Raw genomic sequence first — 22,604 nt, forward strand, 5'->3', positions numbered from 1 at the left:
GCGCTTTAACATACAGCATTTTAATTAAAGCATTCAAATTATTTAGTATAATTAAGTTATAATTCTAATTTAAAAATAAAAATCCTAAATGTTCCATTAACTTAAAAGTAAATATATTATTAAACTATATATCTCATGGTGGAGTACGGAAATGTGCTTTCATTCTCAGCCTCTTTCTGATTGGTGTTTCCATGGTTAGCTACTGTGATTACTTCAGTTAGTTAGGTAGCTAATGTACTGTGTGTCAGACTGGGTGGAAAATCTGCAGCTTTTGTTGTTTATTTTGCTGTCTAAAATGAGTTAAAATAGCTTTTCTACACAGCGTTTCTCTTTTTTCTCTTATTTTCTTTTTTTCTGAAGACTCAGAAATCCATTTATGAGAGGAGTGCTGTGGTCAATATGAGCACACAAGACCTATCTGAGGTTTGTAATTAAAATCTAGTTTATAATTTAGGTTAGCGTTTTGTTTACGATCTTTTTTATCAGCCTAACTGGTTTCAGACTTGGACATTAGACAGTTTTTAACATTAAAAAGTTACTTTATGTCAGTAATTCAGCTGAAACTGTGAAACTTTTATATGATATAGTGATCTATTTTAAGCGTTTATTTCTTTTATTGTTTTTTTTTTCTTTTTTTCTTTTATAATTATGGCTTACAGCCAATGAAAAAACCCAAAAGGTCAGTGTCTCAGAAAATTAGAATATTATATAAGACCAATTGGTACTTTTGGCAGTGTGGGCAGCATGTCAAGTCCTGCTGGAAAATGAATCCACATCTACATAAAAGTTGTCAGCAGAGGAAAGCATGAAGGGCTGTAAGATTTCCCAGGAAATCACTGCACTGACTTTGGACTTAATATAACACAGTAGTTATATTAAGCATTGTATATGTCTCTCCAGTATTTTTAATGACAGGGCACAAGGCAAAATATATGGTAGTGATTAGCATTTGTGCATCCAAAAAATGAACTGCACGGGAAAGGAATAGTAGCAGCTTTTTAGCTTTCAAAAAACTAAAATAACTGATGCTCACAAAGCAGGGGAATGTTTTAAAGAAAATATAAAAAAAGATTAAAAGAGGCTTATTCAGAAATAATATATTATGCAATTTAAAAATGCCATTTGTTAGGAACAGTGGAGGTCAAGTCAAAGTCTCAAGAGATCAGTACATGCAAGGCAGCCCAAGAATCTCGCAAACTAGAAGGCTTTTATTAGGAAGAAATGGAAGAAAAAGGAAGAAAAAATCCCCAAAACAAGAACAGAAAGGCTGTCAGCTGTTTACAGAACGTGTTCTCAGGCTCTGATACTTGACTAAGGGTATCAATCCACTATTTATTAAAAAAAAAGTACAGAAGGCCCTCTTAATCATTGGGCAGAAACAGTAAGGTCATACAGAAATCTAAGAGCTTGTATATCTGTTTGTTGTATTATCTGGCCTGTGATATAGATATAGTATATGAGTTATTCATCTGTATATTGTGTATATTCCTCTTAAGGTGGAGGCCAGTGGCTCAGGTCCAGTGACAACATTTCGAGAGTCTGCAATCCAAAAATTGTTTGGCTCCAGCAGCATTTTACTGAGCCCAGAGTTAAAATGTGACAGGCCTCATGTATGTGGCGGCCTTATAATACAGAATAAAGCTAGCAGCCAGTAAGTATTTTTTGTTTGTTTGTTTAAGGAATACAATTTGCACTTGTTCATCGATAGGTAGCTATATTTAATGTTGAAATGTACTAACCTTCATGTTGTTCATTTTGTGTTTTGCAGTTATGAAGCAGGCATGGAGGCAGTGTTAAAGTTACAGTTGGAGAAAGCTGTCACTTGTTTCTCCAAAGCTATAACACTGCGGCCAGAGCAGGTAGAAAAGGTTCTTTTTAATCATATAGATTGATAAAATATTAATAATAAGGATTTTTTACTATGCTTCACTGTGTAAGTATCTTAACTTGTGTATCTCCCTTTGTCTCTAAAGACTCAGCTCTATGTCGAGAGGGCTGAGGTGTATCTTCAACTGTGTGACTTCAATTCTGCATCTCTGGACTACAAGCATGCCTGTTACCTGGAACCACAGACTGAGGCCTATTTTCATCGTCTTGCATTCATTTACTACATGCAGGTGATTAAGGTGATTTATGGCAATATTGTTTTTCTATTGTTAGAACAGTTTGCTTCATTATCTGATGTGTCTATATGTTTATAATAGGGCCAGTGTCTTTGTGACCAAGGGATGTTCATGGAGGCATTGGAGTATTTTGCCAAAGCAGCTGAACTGAAGCCCAACTATAAACCATATCAAACAAGAAGGTTTGTATAAGCCTGGTGTTTAAAGGCAATTAAGTAAAACACAGTACATTATGTTAAGTATTAATTTTAAATGTGATAATCACTTACCCAGCTAACTTTTAATACTCATGATACTACATCCTAGTGACCAGTAGAGGGTGCTGTGTCTTTATAATAATACTGTAGTTCCAGCTCCTAAAGTTCAATGTCATATAGAATATATTAATACAAAGATAGAACAGAGCACAATAAGTATATATATAAGATATATATATAATAAGAGTATATATATATATATATATATATATATATATATATATATATATATATATATATATATATATATATGTATATACATAAGAAAAATATAGCATAAATAAAATATAGCATAAATGAATAATAGTAAAAGATAAAAAGAAAAAGAATATATGCATATTTATTTAACTTTTTGATGTGCAACATATGCAAACCCCCTCCATTACACAACACGAATAAAAAATGATGAGTTTTTTTTGTTCTATCTATTAAAATCAATATATTTTATGATTGAATATTCCAAGTACTATTTATTAAATATCTTGTTTTTGGTTACCACTGATCATTGTTTGCATTTTTATTTTAATACTTTATAAACAGAAATATTTTTTGTATTGCTGCATCCAATTTACCTATAGCAGTTCACTGAGTGGGGCCAAACACTTATTTAGAATTTTTAACATTAGATATTTTGTCACATACTTATTTTAGGAAGTTATCAACAATAATAAAATATGGTCTCCCTGGCAATTACATTTAGTAAGTGTTAAAACAATTTTGAGTGAATTTTAAAAATATTTTTTTATAACTGTGAATAAGGCAAATTTTTTTTTATATTTTATGCAGTCATTAAGAAGGGGGGGGCGTCATTAATCAAGGTTTACCATGTGCATAATGGCGGAATGCTGTATTCTCTCATTGTAGCTTGGCGTGTCTTACTGCACTCGGCCGTTACACTGACTGCCTTCGACTGGTCACTAACTTATTGGAGGCCGACACCCCATCAGCTGACCTCTTCACACTGAGAGCCCGCCTACACCACCAGCTCAATCAGGTCAATTCTTGCAATGTGAACACTAAAAGATGAAAAATGGGATGGGTAGTTTGGGAAGGGCATTGGGTGATGTTTGAGTTTAGAGGCAGGGCAGGAGGAAGAGCTGATTGGCTGAGCTGCAGCAGCAGTGTGCCTCTGACAGCCATGAGACACAGAGGATGTATTGGTATTGATTGACTGATCTGCATATTTTGATGTGTCTGCCTCGCCTATAGCACAGCTAAACCTGTGAGGGTGCTGCAGAGGCAGAAATTTAAAGGTTTTTAAAGGTTAGGAAATGTTTATAAAAAATAATAAGTAGGACTGGTATGTTTTATTACTTTAAAGGAACACATGTCAGCTATTAATGGAAAAAAGTAAGGTTTAGGGTTTAGTGGCTCTTTAAGTCCCCCAAAATGACTGTGTTACACTGAACCTACAATTGTACAATGTATTACCTTAAATCAGAATTTATTTAAAATTTATTTGCAAGAAAAGATAATCTACAGATGGAAATAGTACCAAATGTTTGGAACAATTGGCAAATGTTTGGATGGACCAGGCTATGTTGTCTCAGTTCTTCTGAAGCTTGGTGTTGTTCTTCAGGATGTGCAATGCTACTATGACCTAAAAGCAGCTCTGAGGCTCGATCCAAGCGCTGCAGGAGCACTGTCTCTGCTTGGTGAGCTGGACGAGGCAGCTGAGCACTTCCATCAACAGGCAGTGAGTAAAGCCGTGGAAGGAGAGCTTAGCAGTGCTGTGGTCAAGATCAGCACAGCTTTAGAGAAGAACCCTGAAAAGGCCCAGTATTACCTCTTTAGGTAAGAAGATAACACATTAACATGACTAATAAGCCAAGTCAACTGAAAAGGTAACTTACAACAGAAATAATATTTCAGGAATTACTACTAACATTATTTCTATTGATAAATAGGAATTAATATTGCATTCAAGCTATATTGTGAAAATAGCCAACTGGCATAAGTGTTTTTAAAATACATTTGGCTCAATGGAATCTTAATAGTTTAACTGGCTCAACAATGTACAGTATATTGTGTTCATGATATATCATAGCTAGGGTTGCCACATGTCCTGTAAAATACAGAATTTTCTTTATTTGGCAAGTAAATATTGCGTACCGTATTGAACCAATATACTAAGTGATTTGTTCTTTATTTCCATAAATGTCCATATATAATATATATATATATATATATATATATATATATATATATATATATATATATATATATATATATATATATATATATATATATATATACATATGTTTGTATATATATATGTTTGTATATAGTGGGCATCCCCTATTTTTATTTCTCAACCCTAATCGTAGCAGACAAGCTGATTTAATCAATAATCTGAAATTAAGGTAATATTTTGGCAATAAGTCACTGATGTTATTAAGTATGCACAGACTATTCCATAGATAGCAAAATCAGTGTTGAATGATTGTTCATTTTTGTTCATAAGGGTTTGATTTAGTAGGTAAACATGAAAAAAAAAATCATTAGAGAATGGCTCAACAATATTTTTTAAATTGCAGTTTTGTAATTGCTTTATCATTAAAAAGCAAGCCATTAATACATTTAGGCTATTTAATGAATGAAATGCTGAAAAAGAGTTCAGAATTAATGAGAAAACTATCGGGCTATTCGGTTAAAAGCAAAGTTGCCAGGTTTGCGATTTTCTGGCTAAATTTGGCTTGTTTGAAAATCCATTTGCGGGTGAAAATTCAGGAGTGGTTGTGGGTGTTGCCTTGGATGTTACGTTAACACGGCGATCACGTGTAGAAGTTGACACTAAAATTAATTTTACTTGTAACCAGAAAGTACAAGACAATACAAAAATTAAAGAGTAGAAAAGAGAGTTCAGGAGGGACAAGAACAGAAAAGTAAACGTAAAAGTTTTTTTTGCTAATTATGTTTCTATTAAATGACTGGGAAATGATAATTTGGGGTGGGGAATTTGTTGGACCTGGCAACCCTGGTTAAAAGGATTCGGTTCGCTGTTGCTGCGGTTTGTTTGAGAACAGGGGGGACGCTGGCAGTATTAGAGCGGTGAGCTCATTCAATCACTGTGAGTAATTTATACTGATTAATAAAGGAACTGTCTTAACGTGGGTATCTTTTAAATGTTATAATGGGGGTTAAAGGTTCTATTTAAATGGATCTAACCTAGCTAACACTTTGTAAAACCAGTAGCCAGGTGTAAAAGATAGCTAGCTAAATAGTTAGTTAGCGTTAGCTAACCTAACTACCGTTTGCGTGAGTCAATGTTGATTAATATTATGCTAACTAAATAAGCTCACTAAATACGGGGAGTTTGGGAATAAAGGAGAGGTTAACTTTTCAGAGGATGGCTAACCTAGTTGTATTAAAGTTCATGCTGAAAATACCCCGGTTTGGTGAATCGTTTGGTGAGTCGGTTCGTGAATCGGCTCGTGAGTCGGCTCGTGAATCGGTTCGTGAATCGTTTGGAGCATCACCCGTAGAAAATCCGAAGGTGATATTCTGAAAGTGTGATTGACACTAACTGTGTTTGTCTTTTTTCAGAGCTACGTATTTTATTTAGTTTTATATTAATGTTTTTGTAGTGTATTATGTTACTGTATTAAAGTAGCTTATGATTTTTGAATTACCAAAATAAATTGTTTAAAAAAAATTGCGGGATTCGGTAAAAAACAGAAACCGGTGTTCTGTCGAGTTTTGCTACCCATCGATACGTGCTTCCTAAAGGAAGCGCATGACCTACAGTTTTTTATAGTATTTCTCGTGTTTTATTAATACATTAGGGTTAAGGGTCCATAGACTTATACTGGGAACACGCTCTTTAATATGGTGCATCAACACCTGCAAAGGTAAACAACGGATAAATATTTACTCACGAAATCTGTAAAAAGAGTTCTGTTTTTATACTAGCTAGCTGTTTATCTTTTCTAAGTAACTTTCAAGATTTGCATTTTACCGAGTCCCAAGAGTCGTGGCCTGTAGATTGCAGTAAAGGTTTCATAGACATGAATATGCTCATACTGTTCTTTCTCTGTGGCAAAATAATTGACAAGCGGTTTTTTACTATTTTTTTTATTAGTCCACTTGTTTACTGTTTCTTATATTAATATAGTAAACATTATTTAGCTGCGTGCAGATATTGTTTTAAAAAATAAAAGAAAAACAGTAGAGATGCACCAACATTTTATTTTGGTCAAAACGGATCAAAATGAGACTATAAGTTGGTAAATAGCTGTGCAGTTTCTAGTACAGAACGAAGTTTGTGCTATTTTATAAAAGCAGTCACTTGAGGGCAGTGACTGCCAATGTTTTGGTCTGGGTAAAAAAAATCAAGACCTAAAATCCACAAACTTGATTCAAAGGTTTAAATTTGCCTTGAACTTAGAAAAAAAACTTTAAACATATAATAGTATTGTATGTAGTGGTGTTCATTCTTGTTCCGTTTTTATTTTTCAATAAATATTGTTGAAATATTAGTGAATTTTACTTTTTGTTTTTACACTCAGATGTTGAGGTCATAAAATGTTGATATTACTACTATAGTAAAGTATAGTGGCATGGTATATGGCACTGAATCATAATGGGAGTTAAATGTGTAGTGTGTTGGACATTGACCTCCTGCCTCAGGAGAACCACTTCTGCTTCCATTCTGACCATTTATTTATTTACTTATTTATTTTGAGTTCTTAATACATTTTAAGGGTCTAACAAATTAGCTTTTAAAGTTCTAAAAGCATATATTTTTATAATAAAACATTAGGTATTGATAGAATCTGAACTGGTTACTCTGTGGCAATGCTTAAAGTATCTTGTAGCACTTTTTTGTTTCTCCAGAAAAAAGTAGTTATGAAAATACCATTTTTAACTCTGTCCATTTAAATGGTTAACACATTGTGATCATAACATAGTCACATTAAAATGACTATGCACAGTTATGGGGTTATATAAGTTTGACTGGTCTAGTAACTGTAAATCTGGTATGTAAATGTAGTTTCCATCGACATGCTTTTTATGCATTACAGAACTATAATCTTTTTCAGTTTTCTCAATACCATACATTAATCTTGCAAATCTGTGTGTCCACAGAGGGACACTCTACCGCAGACTGAAAGACTTCATTGCTGCTGTAGAGGACTTGGCTCTTGCTGCTGATCTCAGAGATGCTGGAGCGAAGTGCCCTGAGGGACAGAAGCCTGAGGACTACAAGGGCTTGGAAGATGATGCACAAGTTCAACTGGTGCTCACTTACAATGATTTTGCAGTCCACTGCTTCTCCCAGGGCTTTCACAACGAGGCCGCCATGCTTCTGACTAAGGCCATCCAAGAGCAGAGAAATGAAAGCAGGCTCTTCATCAACAGGGGAGGTATGAGGCGAGGATTATAGGCTGAATTCAGTTCAGTGGGTCTCACTTTGTACTATGTAGCATAGGTTTGCAAAAATATCTTATAACATTTAATCTAAACAGTATTATTTCAAGAAATAAAATGTTCAGTTTTAAAATGATTTATAACAACATGAAATTATAAAGTAACTGGTTACAGTGTTTTTTTTTAAACCCAAAGATTAGTCAAAGGAATCCTAACTCAACAGTACACAATGAGTTGAGCATTAAAACATTAGTAAATCAACTGCAGCTGAAATTATTAAAATATAGACTAAAACAGACTTGGGAGACTTGAATGTAGATTACAGTTGATGAGCAGCAGTTAAAACTCCAGAGCTTTCCAGGGCTCTGAAATTACACTACATTAAAACAATAGAGTGGTGCTTGTGCTGTTTGTGAAAGAAAGGAGATCAAAACAGGGTACCACCATTTCTGGAAATTCTGGTTAAAATGTTTAAATTTTTTGTTTCATTGTTTTTTTATTTTAGATTTTAGATTTGTTTTCCAGTCATGAAAGCAAAATGGTGTCCTGGAAATATTGAAGGTATTTATTTTAGTCTCTTTATTATTTATTATGATCGAGCATTATCCATTTTATAATTTTCTCCTGTTCTGTTTTTTATATTCTTATTTATTTTCAGGATTTTTTGAAACATAATTCCCCCAGTTTTTGTAATAATGATACCGTTTCAACTGTAGTCAGTTTGGCCTGATTGTATTATTTGGTCTTGTATTCAGCTTTATGATTACATGTACAGTCTCTATATAGCATACATTCTTATCCCATAGGGATGAATGTGATTCAAAATTTTCCATAATCCTTCCCATGTCACTTATTCAAATACTCTAGTAATTCCACCAACATAGGGCACCACAGCATACCACACATCACTTGGTAACACTGTAGGTAGCAGCCACCTAAAATACCAGTATCACAGCAAACACTGTGCTTTGTAGCAACACTGGCATTGTGTCTTAACATGAGTCACTACTTTTATACACATTTTATAATTATTTAGATTATAAATTAGACAAATTTCGATATAATGGACAATATAGTGCAAACAGTAATAGTCATTAAAAATGCATTCAAAAGCACTCAGTATTAAAAGGCTTATATATCATTCTCATGTACTGTGTGCTATTTTATGGAAATTGCTTCATCTTCTTTTTGTAGTTTAAAAACTGAAAGGTGTCCATCCTCCATTCGAGTCTTAAACTGCAGATAGGAATAAACAGTAAACTAATTACACATCTTGTCTAAACATCTTGCACAATATTTAATAAAGTTCAGCTGAAGCTCATTTACTAATGTTTTTATTTAATTGCTGAACTCTATATATTGTCTTTAATCAATTATTTTTAAATTTGATATTTTTCTGCAAATGTTATTTAATTAGAACAGAATTTAAAGTGTATTTCTATGTCTGAGGGAGATATCACTTTAATATGCAAATACGCGTTTGCTTGTTGGTTTTCAGATTGTTTTCTGAAACAGGAGGAATGGCATTTTGCCTTGGCTGACTACCAGCAGGCTGAGGAGCTGGACCCCCAAAACTTGTGCATTTGGTGCCGTCTGGCCATGATTCACAGCATACTAGGACTGCAGAGTTTGGACAAACTGTAAGTTAATGAAATGCATGTTAAATAACAATAATAATAATAATAATAATAATAACATTACTACAGTTATTTAAAGGGTATGTCCTTTAACTCTTAATATATGTTTTAAAGGATGTTTCGGGAGGCTGCAGACAAATTTTCAGTGGCCATTAAATATAACCCTGAAGTAGCTCAGTACTATGGAAATCGTGCGAAGGCTTATATCAGAATGAACAGTCTGGAAGAGGCTAAGCAGGATGCATTCAGGGCTCTTATTCTAGAGCCCACTAGTGATGAGGCAAGTCCACAATTTTTTGTTTCTGGCTATCTGTGAAATTCTCTAATTCAGTAGATGAACAGGGCACTAAGTTAAGCAGTAGGAAAGTGACACATTTGCACTGTTTTGGTTTTGAAAAAGGGTGTAAATTAACTTAATTAACATTTAAATAATTATGTTTTAAATTCAATTGAATATGCAAGTGGCTCAGGCAAAAGCAGAAGTTAACTTTGAGTGTAAATAACACTTAATGCGTAATAAAAATTGTGGTTAGTTAATTATCACATTAAATGTAGTGATAATTTAGAAATGCTGATGAATAATGGGCAATATAAACCTACATGAAGCTCTTTATTAAAAAAAAATGTGTACACCTTAAAGCATACCACACTTTTATCATACTAACTACATAACTTATAGCTTGTTTTATTTATTTTATTGCATTTGGTTTTAACTTTATTATTGCTGTCAATCTTTTTATGTTTGTTCAGACCTTATTGTGGTACGTAATAATAAAAATACATTCCATTTATTATTATTATTATTATTTTTTTTTTTTTGAATAAAAATTCTAAAGAAATGGCATGAGGCATAACAGGCTGTTCACAGCTGACTAATTTGCAGCATCTGCTTGGCAAAATCCTTTCTTCATGCTACAACATTCCTGCACTTGGAGCATCTAGTAGAAATGATGCCCTGTCAAATTCATACAGTTCTGAAGGACAAAGGGGGTTTACACACTACTACAACTACTACAGCAGTGTAACTAATGAATTGGAAACTGAATGCTTATTGTATGTATGCCATATGTCTATAATGTGTTTTATAATGTATTAACTTCATATGTGTTATTCTGGCTGTCTGTGGTCAGTTGGTTGCTCTGCTGCTGAAGCTGTTCCCAGGCTGCTCTTTGTCAGATGTCATGTCCAGTGCCACAGCTAAAACAGTCAAAGCTCAGTTGATGGAGCGGACCCAGACGTGGAAACTAACAGGCTCTACTGCGTCAAGGTGGAAAAAGACTTCCTTGGTCACACTAATATGTTCACACATAACTAACAGGGTTCTTATTGTGTTTTGTGCTGCTGTGGTATTATTCAGACCAGTCTTGAGTTTTTTTTTGTCTGTATAATTTTAGGCTCTCAGACAAGCTTAAGAGAATGTCCCTTGAAGATGACACAGACAACAAGTCAGAAGCAGACTCTCGAAGCTCACGAAACATGGATAATGTGGAAATGAGACATGAACCCTGTGTGTCCCAGAAAGGTCAACTCCAGAGCAAGGAAAAGGTACCTAGATGTTGCTCTAAAAGAAATGTATGCTCACTTTGCGTATACATGGTTATTACACAAAAGATTCTATAGAGTTAGCAACACTTCCAAATTGTACTAGAGGTTCAGGGGATTGAACCAGCGATCTTCCCATCCCAAGATCCCTTCTGTTATCTTTAGGTCAGATCTGCCTCTGTTGATAATTATTAATAGATGACAAAGTAAAATAATATTTCAAATGTTATTTGATCTTCAGTCTTTTACACTGACATACCAAAAACAATCTGTAGGAAATGAGAGCGAGTGTATGAAATAGCTACAAAAGTCCAATTTCCAAACAGTGGATAGATTTTTCTACCCCACCCGCTCCTCCCCAGATGTGAAGCTCACACAGGTTGCCAGCTAAAAACAGTGGCAAGTGGCTACAAATCTTCCTCTGTACACCTACCTAGGTGTTGTGATAAATTACCCAGCTATGGTTAGCAACCTTACTGAAGCTCAGTGATTACCTGTTAAGCAGAAGAATAGCCAGCTTGCCTGTTTTCATGGCTTCAATTTCTGTGCTTGGCAACCCAGGGTGTGGAATTGGGACTGGGGGAATAGTGGTGGGCATGTTTGAAGGATACAACTTGCATAGATTAACGTGATGTAATAAAAAGTTCAAACAAGAACATTTCTTGCTGTTTTTGTATCCGGAGCTTCAAGCTTATTGTTCAGTTATTATTCTAACGATTTATATTCTTGCATGTTATTTTTTCTTTGAACGCATTTCACCACGCATGTGTGTGGTTTCATGTTTAAAATAAATTTTTATATGACTATTTTACCACCTTTTATTTACGCAACTGTGCTCTTTTCAGGGCTGTCCTCTACATACACTGGAGGTAACTGTCTTGTGTTTTATGTACCAGGTAATCCAGGCAGTGAAGAAGGTCCTACATGAGAGGCAGTCTTTGTATCACACTGGACCTCGTCTTGCTCCTCTCCGTCCTGCAAACACCTTGGAGTCTGACGTCTGTGGACACAAAAGGTCATACACATGGAAGCACTTTGGGAGCTTTGGCCTCAACTGCTAATGGTCTGTCACGATAGGTCTGTAACAGTTACACTTAAAAGTCCCACATGTAATGACTGAGTTTGATACAATGGGTAATTTATTAAGATCGAGATCTTAAAGTGAAAGAAAAGTCTTTGCGAAAAAGATGAGACATAAGTTTAACTATATAGTTTAAGAAGATTAAGAAATAAACCTTTATCTCTAAACAATATTTTGTTCAGAATTTGCCAGCTTTTAAGAGGCAATTCAGGGTCCAGAATGGTTCTTTTGTGAATTTAATACAAGGTGAAGATGATTAGAAGAAAGGAATAAAAGCTTTTCTAAATATTGGATCTAAATAATCTCTGTGAAGATGAGGTTTGATTGAGATTGTTGATCTGCCCAAAAAGCAGCTTGCACACACAGGCATCCTTTATTTTAAACTATAATTAAAAAAAAATGCAAACTAATAAAGCATAGTGTGTCCTAACCTTTTTTTCGTCACAGACAAATTACGTTTATTAATTTTATTTTCCAACTTAAATTCCTTAGTTTTATTTGTTTAGTTAAAAAAATTCAATGAGTTCAAATGTTTTTAGGATTAAATAAATTCAACTGTTAAGGGTTTTCATGGGGTGTTCTAAACACCATGGAACTCTGTTTCACAAGTTACAGAGTTTCTTGGTGTGAACAGAGCTAAATTAAGTGAAACCTGCTTCTCAGATTCTTCTGGAACTATGAGGAATCCATAAAGTACCTGTGTGCTCTAGATGTTTATTCAGAGGGAGGCACAGTTATGTAGAAAAATAATCCAGGTTTTCTGAAAATTATTTCTTCATTATGTTCGGTCTATGGCTCAGTCCATTCACAGGATGGGTTGTTTTGTTCAGAGCAGCTGTTCTTCAGCAGCTGGGAGAGCAGCTGAGGGCGAGAGACAGTGAAGGAAAGAGTGAGAGAGAGGGCTGTGATGCTGTCTAGAAAACACCCCAACAGCTGATCCCAAGTCCCTGTCAGAGGCTTCCATACAACCTCTCTCAAACAGCGCAAAACATACTTTCAGTCTCTGGAGGCGAGTCCTAGACTTTTTGGCACATTAACAGTAGAACGTCAGACGTCATATGGTGTCTGTAGTTCTGATTTTTAATGTCCTTGTCCAAAATGATCACATACTTTTCTGGAATATAAACATATCTTTTCTAATTTGTAATTGACCATTCAGTCCAGTCCACAGTCGCTGACCAGAGGCATTGAACAATTATGCAGCTGTCAGGAGAATAACTACACACTTCATAGACCTTCATTCGTCTACTGTGGGCCATACAATCCAGAGTCAGTGCTTGTTAAAGCACTCTCATAAAACTTTGACTGTAGCAGACTGTGGCATTTTTCTTAGCTTCTATAGCGTAAAGTATTATTTTGGGTCTGTTTCATTTTTCTTTTGTCTGATCGTAACCAATGTAACCACAATATATGAATAAAAGTATTGAAACCCTGCTTATTAATTGTTTCTTCCACAATCAAGGGAATTAAAAAAATATATGTTAAGCTTTATCCTGCTTTTGTTGAAGCAACTTTTTAACTGTGTAAGAGAGGCTTTCTCATATTTCACTTCATTCCCAGCTCCCAATCCCAAAAGTATTGGATGGAGCACCATCACAGAGTTCCAGTCCTTGGGACTTCAGACACTTCATGCCCATGAATGGCATTAGACATGGTGCCAGCTAATTCATGCTTATTTGCTCCAAAAAAGAGATATTTTGTTAACAATATTTTTTTTACGTACATTATATAATTAAATTATATGCAACTTTTAAGTGGCTGAATGCATTCTATAGAATGGTTGTCTAGTAGGGCTGGGAGGTTAATTCAATTAATTTGAGTAATTCAATTACTGTTTAATGCGATTTTTAGGATGGAATAAGCAAAATTGTGCATCTTTGCATTTAGAAGCTGCCATTCCAGAATATAGATAGACAGTTATACTCTTAAAGGGCAGTAATTTTAATATTTTACAAATTTCCTTAACTAAAATACAAGGTTATATAAAATATAAAAGCTGCAGTTAAGGTTGGAAAAAAATAAATTTAATGTGAACAAGAGCTTGTGCATCATTTTAAGTGGTGTCTGCTTACAAATAAAAAAAAACGAAGTTATGAAAGAGCTAGAAATCATCCATATATTTGAAAAATATAGGGGTAATTTTTTTTCTACAATGTCGCACAGCCTTAGTGTCCACAAACATTTGTATACAAGTAAACAGTGTATCTGTATCTGTAGTGATAGACTGTGGGTAACAGTCAACAGAATGCTATTGCTGCCTAATTCCAATGCTATCAATATATGAAAAGTTAATTACAAAAACATAACTTAAAGTAGATATAATTAAAAGATTTCTTGCTTTTTTTTTACATTTAGAAAGGTTTGAGTGTCTGTCTAACCAGTTAGCTAACTTAGCTTAGTTATTGTTTTAGCTAGCTGTCTAGCTAAAGTTAACTGACACTTATTTAAGGACTTAACTTTGCATTTTAAATGTATATACATCAGTTTTATTGATAAGCATTTCAACATTTGGTTCTTTTTCCATGTGGAACTTGGAAAATTTGGTAATATCACATTAAATTTATTAAAAGCCCCCAAAAAGTGTAAAAGGCAAAACTGTAACCACCAGCTAACTCTGTCGTTGTGCTAGCTAGCATTTTGGCTAATTTTATACTATTTTATAACTAATTTTATAATATTCCCTTTAGGTAGCTAAAATGTATAATTAATTATCTGCAACAATGGTCTGGTAAAGGTCTTAATAAATGCTGTACAAAAGGATATTTTAACACTGTCTCTAATATTTACCTCAGAGGCACAAAAGCTGCTTTCTCTGCTGCACCAGAGCTGTGGGGTAAACTTAACTTAATCCACTAATGAGTACCGTATTAAAATTCAGACAAATTAAGTCAACATTTATATTGTAATTATTATTAATCATGCTCTTTATGTCCAAGCAAGAGTAATCCTTTAGCATTGGATAGCATGCAAGGAGGGTGTTCTTTATTCATTCTATCTTAATTAAAGGCTTGCTTTACAAGGTTGTAGAGAAAAAAAAGTGTGGGGGTGGGGAACACAAGTTGTGAGTCTCTGATAAATCACAGCATTGATATACACATTACTTGTAAGTTAATATGTAATGTGTATTTTGAGTAAACTCCACCAGGATCATGATGGGAAATAATCTCAGAAAGAATCTAGTTGCAGTCTTATAATAAGTGATCCCCAGTCTTTCCAAAATCGTAGTCTGTGACTGGTCTGTGAGTAAAAATATCTGTGTCTTGTATTTAGATGTGAGAAGGTGTCAGACTTTAGTCTGTTAAAAGTCTTTTTAAAGTCGTGTCTGGACAGCATACGTTTAGAGACCTTTTCTGTTTCACTTAATTCATCTTTGTTCATCTTGGTCTGCCATATCTTATAGCCATTATTTGCTTCAGGCAAGTATATTCATCAATTCAAGTCAGATTTGAGGAATTTTATGTGAATGTGAGGTAAATAATGCACCGCATTTGTATGTCTGACTTGCATTGTTTGATTTATGTGGCCTGTGGCATCACCAAATATAGGGATAGTCTGAAAGGACCAGAGATGGAATAATGGCATATAGTTTACAAAGAAAGTGTAGCTTTTACTGTATGAAAAAGCATATTGAGATTCTTGGTCTGTTAACTACTACCCAGACTCTGTTGCCACCCAGCAGTCTCAATAAGGTTGACACAGATTGAACTTTGGGGTGGCAAAGCTTGGTGGAGTTTCCTTAGACGGTGTGCGTACGTATGTGTGTGTGGGGACCCAAACCACGAACAAAGTGGTTTTGAACAGACAGAGGCCGTAAAGGAGCTTAAAAGTGCTTCACACCAGCGTAATAAAAGTGTCAGGTTACTCTTTTTGGCAGGGATTGGGACATGCAGCCAAGAGAGACAGGAGCTGGCAGCTTCCCCCCCAGACAAAAACACCTTTCTCTGGGCATAAGAGCCGACGGCCTGGCCCCCTGTCAAAAATTGCTTTGCAGGCCGAAATTTCATTCACGTTTGGCAGGAGACTGTTTTGTCTAAAACATGTCCGTGCGTTTGTAATTTTTGGATGGTGTGAGCCGTGGGCTGATGGATCTGGCGTAAATGGATGGAAGTTTGACATTCGATGAAGAGCAAGTCAAGGAAATTACTGCTAAGGTTTCTTTTCTCTAAACTTTGTGGATTATGCCGATCAATTATCCTCAGTGTTAAGTGGGTGAAACAAAATGCTGAGACACATTGAAGAAAAAAAACTTCCTCTTTTTATTTAATTTAAATTGTGCAGTTCAGTATAAAAAGACATTAAAGCATTAAATAATATTTGTGTTGGAATAAATAAACATATTTACACAGAATAGCTGGCATATTGGATAATAAAATTCTAGGAAAATTCAAGGAAAGCCTGACCTTTCTCAGTACGCTAGAAAAACACACTATTTTCCACCTGCTGCAATACACATCATAATGATTGTTTGCTTCTTGTTGCTGGAAGAACATTTTAGTTCCTTTTAGCTGCGTTCAGATGGCAGGAATAACGCGTTTTTTAGAATCCTGCAATTTTTCAGCATTTTCAACCACATTTAACGCCCTCTTCTTCTCTCAAAAACCTAGACAAGTGGTCCCTCCTGAGGTACATCTTAAAAGACAATTTATTCATTCTGGAGAGATAAAATGTCTGCAACTTTCCAGCTGGAGGTGAGCAGTCTCAGTAACCCTGTGATTACCTGTAATTTGTAATGCAGCCATGGACAAGCCAGTCTGGTGCACTTGTCTACACGTTCAGAAGCTGAACTTTTGGAGCTTTCAGTCCCTTTTCATCCTAAACGTCTCAAGGTCATCCTTTAAGCATTAAAGTAAGTGATAACGTGGCCTGCATCGCCACACACATATTTGGCTTGCTTTAGGGTCATATAACTGTCCTCGCTGTTGGAACTATGATAGCAGACATCGTTGCCTGTGTTACATTGTGCGTGGCCGTGAATGGTGCAGCGGTAGGCCAGGACTGCAGGCCCGCATCCAGGGCTTTTGGGCTGTCGTCCAGATGGTCCGAGCGTTCTCTTTTCCTGGAGGTTTGGTAGTCTGTGGCCAAACAAACAAAGATATTTTAGGGATTAAACAAATAAAAAATTATATTTAGTCAATTATTGTCCAATTACAGGACATGTAACTTTTTTAGTGCATACACAACAACATGCAGTCTATAGCCCTACCGCTACAAGAAACGAGTATCTTCATACACAGCAGCAGAGGGTGTAGCAGTTCAGTTTGGCGGCGTTGCGCCCCGTCCCGGCATAGCGGTTCTTCTTGGGTAACAGCAGTACAAAAGACACAGCCATTGACAGGTGGTAAAAACTGTGCACATAAGCATAGTCCCATTCCTGCAGGAGTAGTGAACAAATGTAGAACATTAGCACAAATTTGCACAGGCACTTCATGGTGGGCTGCGGCTGCTTTGAAAGACAGACAGCAAGTGACTGTAACGAGTTTTACCTCAAAATAGAAGCGAAGCATCAAAGCCAAGGCCCCAAAACAGCACCCAGGTCCCACTTGTTGAGTGTACACACTTTTTTCAGGATAAAGGCCTTTCTTTTCCTTCATTTTTTGAAGCTGGAACAATAAATGAAACAAGTTGTTAAGTGCTTTCAGTACACTATTCTGTATGTCTAAATGTGTTTATGTTTTAATGAATGCATTCAGCTACTTGTTTCCTGTTACAGGCAGATTACAGGCAGATTATAGCCACAGTTTTAAATCCCTGTTGGGATCTGTGTTGGGAGTGATGTAAAAGACACTTTAATACGCATATTGGGCGTTGTTTTGTTCTGGAGACAATGTACATATGCAGAAATTCTGATTTGGACTGGCAGTCTAAATGCAACATGCATGAAAAAAGTGTGTCTAGTCCCCTGTAGAAAAGCACTGCCAAAAAATAGGGCTCTCTGGAGCAGATAATCATGAACCTATTGGTACCATGCTTAATGCCAGATGTGGGCTAGTGGAGTTTTAAGCTATCTTTGGACAGGAGAGACAGTTACCCCAACAAAGCAGAATACACCTTTTTTATTTTATCGTCCCATTATTATTATTATTATTTTTTTTACATATAAGGTCAGTTACACAGGACAAGGCTTAAATCCAGTCTGGGAAACCAACCAATAGTGTAATTCAAATTAATCTCCAGGCAAAATCTAAGAAGTTGTACCTAATAAAATGATCACTATACCTTACTTACATGCATTGCCAGTTTTAACTAGTCAGTGAAACTTCAGTGAGCAGCTTTGTATGCAGGAACTTAAAGATCCATTTGTACCCTGCAGTTGTCTCAAGTCTTTTGGCCATATTGTGCATGTTAAACAGGATGGTCATAACTCTCATCACTTTTGTCAGTTTTAATCAATTTAAACGGGGTTGGACAAAAGTCCCGTGTCTAAAAGCTTTTATTATATAATATTTCTAAACCCAAAGAGCAGCTGATGAGCAGCATATGTAATGATTTCTCTTATACTATGCCTCACCCATTTGACTGTGATCATCAGCACAGCTGTGCCTATGGGTCCGGAGTAGACCCCATAGCCCCAGCGGTCCTGGTATATCCTCACAGCAGAGGTGAGCACTCCAAACATGGTGAGCGTGGAGCGCTTGGGCTCGTCAAAATCCCCCAGAGCTGGATGAGAGCAGAACAGGAGAAAATGAGTACGCACTCTTCACACGACATGCTGGAATCCCAGACATAAACAGATGTCATATTGTTAGCATGACTCCCAAAAATTAATATTCAACTGTCTTCTGCAACAACAAGGATTTGCCACATCCTGCAGGACCGTACAACTCTTGAGTTTTTTAAACAGGATCACTGTAGGAATGTTGCATGTGTAGTTTCACACATCTAATTGGAAGACTTCAATTCTACACTGAATATTAATCTAATCCAAATATTTATGATTGACCTGTACTCAAAAGCTGAATATAAGTTAAGTTATTTTGACTATAATAAACCACATTTCTTATAACATTATTTATCACATAATACTTTGTGTCTAAGTTTAACAAGAATATTTTTTGATAAGCCATTGAAATTTTTCTTTTAGTTGGGCAAAATAACATTTTGTGTTTCCATTCAATACTGACTAGTATCATTGTTTTATAAATAGAGGACAAAGCCCAAATAAAGGCATTTACTGAAGAAAAATCTAAATGATTATATCGCTTAAGTGGTGATTTTGCTATTAGTGATGGCCTGTAACACATTTTTCCAGTTCTGATCCGATTTTGAGTCAGTTGATACCAAAATACAATCCGATTCAATTTTTTTTTTTTTATCAATATTGTTGAATTTTAATATTTTCATGTATCATAAATGTCACTATCCTACTTGTTAATATAGTGCTTAAGGTTAACCAATGTGCCTTAAATAGACATCGAATGTCATATTTAAAAAAACAATGAAATTACATACATTATTACATTGAATTTTAATAAATCACCAAGCAGTTTGTATATGGTAGATTACTCATGGACTCTGTGGGACAGTTTACCAAACATGGATTAAGCCTAGTCTTAGACTACACAGCATTCTGAATGGAGAATTTCTATGAAAAGGAAAATTTAGTCAAGGACTAGGATTAATCCCTTTTTGGGAAACCAACCAATAGGTAATATATTTCTGTCTGTTGGCTAGCATGAACTCTTTGTACCGATAAATATACCAATACAGGGATCTGATTAGACCCATCTATAATTGCTATGATGTTTAAAGTGGTAGCTGAGGTATGTCAGGTGGTTGCTAAGATGTTGCCAAGTTGCTTCTGTGGTACACCATGTGGTTCTTGTGGTGTAATCATATTGTATGTGCACAAAAAAGATCTAGAAAACGGCTAAAAGAAAAATATTATTTTAAAAAAGTGTCCGTTTACACCATAAACACACTGTACACATATGAATCTATAAGTGTGGGAGAAAAATGTATGATCATCATTTAGCTTATTGAAAACACGTTTACTCACCTAGTAGTGTCACCCATATAGAGATAGATGTACCATACACGCTGAAGTACTCCAGAATTTCATACTTCATGAAGCACAGAATGGACAAGCCTGGTCCATCACATGCATGATAGATCTACAATGTGAACAGAGAGAATTCCTGTTTGCATCCATAACAATCCACTGCAAAAAAATTCTCAATGATCTACAGTATGTGTGGCTGTACTTTGATTTCTTGCTCAATATAATGCCATATCATACATACAAATACATACCAAACAAAAAAATATTGCAGAATATTAGCAAATAATACTGTAAGTACTAATATAGTAAAAATAAAAGAATTAGTCCCGCTTTATAATATCAGACGAACCTTAAGAACTACAATGACTAAAATACATAAATTATAAACACAGCTAAATGAATAACAACATACAAAACATGCAACACTAAACCGAAGGCGTCTTACCGATGTAAAGAACATGGTGAAGAAGTAAACCATAGCCTCCATATGGAAGCCTCTTTTGGTGGCCACGCTGGCTGCTGGCAAAAACACCAAACTGCTAATGGTAGGCAGCAACATCTTGGCAATAAGTGCTCCCATTTTCCCCCTGATAATATAAGTTTCCTTATAGATCTCTGTAAGAAGTTAAAAGAGCTCTCTGTGTGTCCTCCCAGGTCCAGAAGATTTGGTGATGTGATGGAGAGACTGGAGTGTTGTCCTTTCGCTTACTCAATCACAGGCCTACAGCTGGCCCTTCGGAGGACCTTTAAAGTTTAAAGGGCTCAGAAAGCCACAGAGGGGGCCTGCATGTGCTCTGTAATCAGCAGGACAGCTGTCCACATGCAGCAGTTGGAGAAGAGGGAGTGTAGTCAGTCACCACTGTGTCACACATTTTTGAGATAGTAGAAAGTGCAGACTTACAGTTAGAGCAACTAATTCTTGTGACTTTATGGACCTATAATAATACTTAAACTGCTTAAGCTTAAATCAGTACCAACTGGAACAGTACTAAAATGCAAATAAAACAAAAAGAAAGATTTTGGTCGTATTTGCTTTGACAATATTCCATTGCATGCAGTACAAGCCTATTTATTAAGTGTTTGCTAAGTGTTTTCAGGTGTCCCTTTATTCACAGTTTTAATTTTATTCCCATTCTTCCTGTCAGCTTCTTAAGGTAAGCAACAGTATAGGGTCATTTTCATCACATTTTTGTTGCCAAATTCTTCACACATTCTGTACTGGGGACACTTCAGTGCTGTAGGCAGGCCAGTCCAGTATCTGTACCATTTTCTTCTGCAGTCATGTCTTTTCAATATATGCAGCATGTGGTTTTGCATCCTTATTGATGCAAAATGCATAGATGTCCCTAGAAAGGATGTGTTGATTTAAATACAGTATCTGATAACAGTCTGGATAGTCCTTATCAATTTTCATCTCAAAGCCTAAATTGCCTTACCATAGTATGCATAGTAATTTCCTTTTTACACACTGTAATATCTTATGATTCCTTGAATGAATTGTTAAATTATATTATGCACTGTAGAAGGAGGATATGCAAATCCCTTTTAGTCTTTCTTTGAAGATCATTGTTTTTTAACTTTTTTAAAATACGTTTTATCATTTTCTCAAGCATTTGCTGACAAACCAGAGATCCCCTACCCATCTTTGCTCCATAAGTGCCAGCTGTTTGTTGAAACAATTGTATTAAATCATCCAAGCAATCATCTGTTGACATCTGTTGTTCAAAAACACAGTATAATTTCGTTTTTTTATCTCATTTTTGAAAGGTGTTGCAGGCCTGAAATGCAGGAATGGCTATATTTTAATACATAGTATTGAAATATCTTGAGTTCATACTGTCTGCAATTAAATAAAAGTCAAAGTTTATATAGGAAAATGCATTTTTATTTTAACTTTTCATACATTTTTTATTTGTTCCAGCATTTTGTTCAATCTGGGATGTATCCTTATAGTGTCAAACTTTCACTGATGTTCTGTCTGCCTGAATTCTCAAGCCATTCCAAGGCTACTTCATGGTTGGGTGTGAACTGCAAAATTGAATTCTTTGAAATATGTTTTTTCTTCTTTGTTGGTCAGTCTGGGCAGCAGTGTGTTGAGTCTTAGTCGTGTTGTTCCTTATGGGTGAATCGATCCTCAGCAGTGGCTGTAGAAACAACTGTCTCTTTCGAGTTATTGACGTTGGCCCCGCGAGAGGAATCTGCAGTACCTGTATGCGTCACTGCTTGCCCTCTTGACGTGAATGTGGTTCAGAGGGTTGAAAGAATGCGATTGGTTTAATGAAGCAAGAAGGCAGAGATGCGGTGTCAGAGAGCGCCGAGAGGGTTCTGAACTTCAGTGGACCTTCAGACACCTGCTGTCTGCTGAAAATGAGATGTGAGAGCTTCGGGGTAGATCCATATACAGTGTTGTACCTGTCCAGGTTCAATGTGTTTAAATCAGCTCAATATGCCATGGTGTCAGCATGTCTTCCATAAGACCATGGGGTGGCTGTCTACAAACACAGCCAGCAATTATACAATTTATTCTAAGTATCAGATTTTACACGGTAGAGAACTTAATTTGGTGAACTGATTCATACTGCCTTAGTGCTGTCG

At 35.7% G+C, this 22,604-nt stretch overlaps 2 protein-coding genes across 5 annotated transcripts; one reads left to right on the forward strand and one right to left on the reverse strand.

The window, feature by feature from the left end:
- The first annotated feature begins 204 nt into the window (after positions 1-204).
- LOC103028259 (tetratricopeptide repeat protein 16) lies at positions 205-21,012 on the forward strand. 3 transcript variants are annotated; one of them, XM_049470630.1, is made up of 14 exons: positions 205-423; positions 1,497-1,651; positions 1,769-1,859; positions 1,974-2,126; positions 2,205-2,305; positions 3,245-3,374; positions 3,960-4,174; positions 7,469-7,746; positions 9,249-9,390; positions 9,502-9,667; positions 10,518-10,654; positions 10,782-10,932; positions 11,826-12,006; positions 20,664-21,012. In XM_049470630.1, the coding sequence occupies exons 1-13, from the start codon at positions 400-402 to the stop codon at positions 11,988-11,990; spliced, it is 1,908 nt and encodes a 635-aa protein (XP_049326587.1). In that variant the 5' UTR covers positions 205-399; the 3' UTR covers positions 11,991-12,006; positions 20,664-21,012. The 3 variants fall into 3 exon arrangements, with proteins under 3 accessions (XP_049326587.1, XP_022523179.2, XP_049326588.1); XM_022667458.2 differs by lacking the exon at positions 20,664-21,012 and having other exon boundaries at positions 11,826-12,077; XM_049470631.1 differs by lacking the exon at positions 20,664-21,012 and having other exon boundaries at positions 206-423; positions 1,974-2,117; positions 11,826-12,077.
- mymk (myomaker, myoblast fusion factor) lies at positions 16,249-20,670 on the reverse strand. Of its 2 annotated transcripts, XM_007253852.4 has the most exons (6): positions 20,455-20,670; positions 20,007-20,121; positions 18,519-18,667; positions 17,494-17,610; positions 17,241-17,381; positions 16,249-17,082 (listed from the first exon to the last, which is right to left on the reverse strand). In XM_007253852.4, exons 1-6 carry the CDS (start codon positions 20,587-20,589, stop codon positions 16,963-16,965), a joined length of 777 nt encoding a protein of 258 aa, XP_007253914.2. In that variant the 5' UTR covers positions 20,590-20,670; the 3' UTR covers positions 16,249-16,962. The 2 variants fall into 2 exon arrangements, with proteins under 2 accessions (XP_007253914.2, XP_015462523.1); XM_015607037.3 differs by lacking the exon at positions 16,249-17,082 and having other exon boundaries at positions 17,219-17,381.
- Positions 21,013-22,604: the final 1,592 nt, after the last annotated feature.

This window comes from Astyanax mexicanus, chromosome 22 (assembly GCF_023375975.1).
Source record: "Astyanax mexicanus isolate ESR-SI-001 chromosome 22, AstMex3_surface, whole genome shotgun sequence".
NCBI classification, from domain to species: Eukaryota; Metazoa; Chordata; class Actinopteri; order Characiformes; family Acestrorhamphidae; genus Astyanax; species Astyanax mexicanus.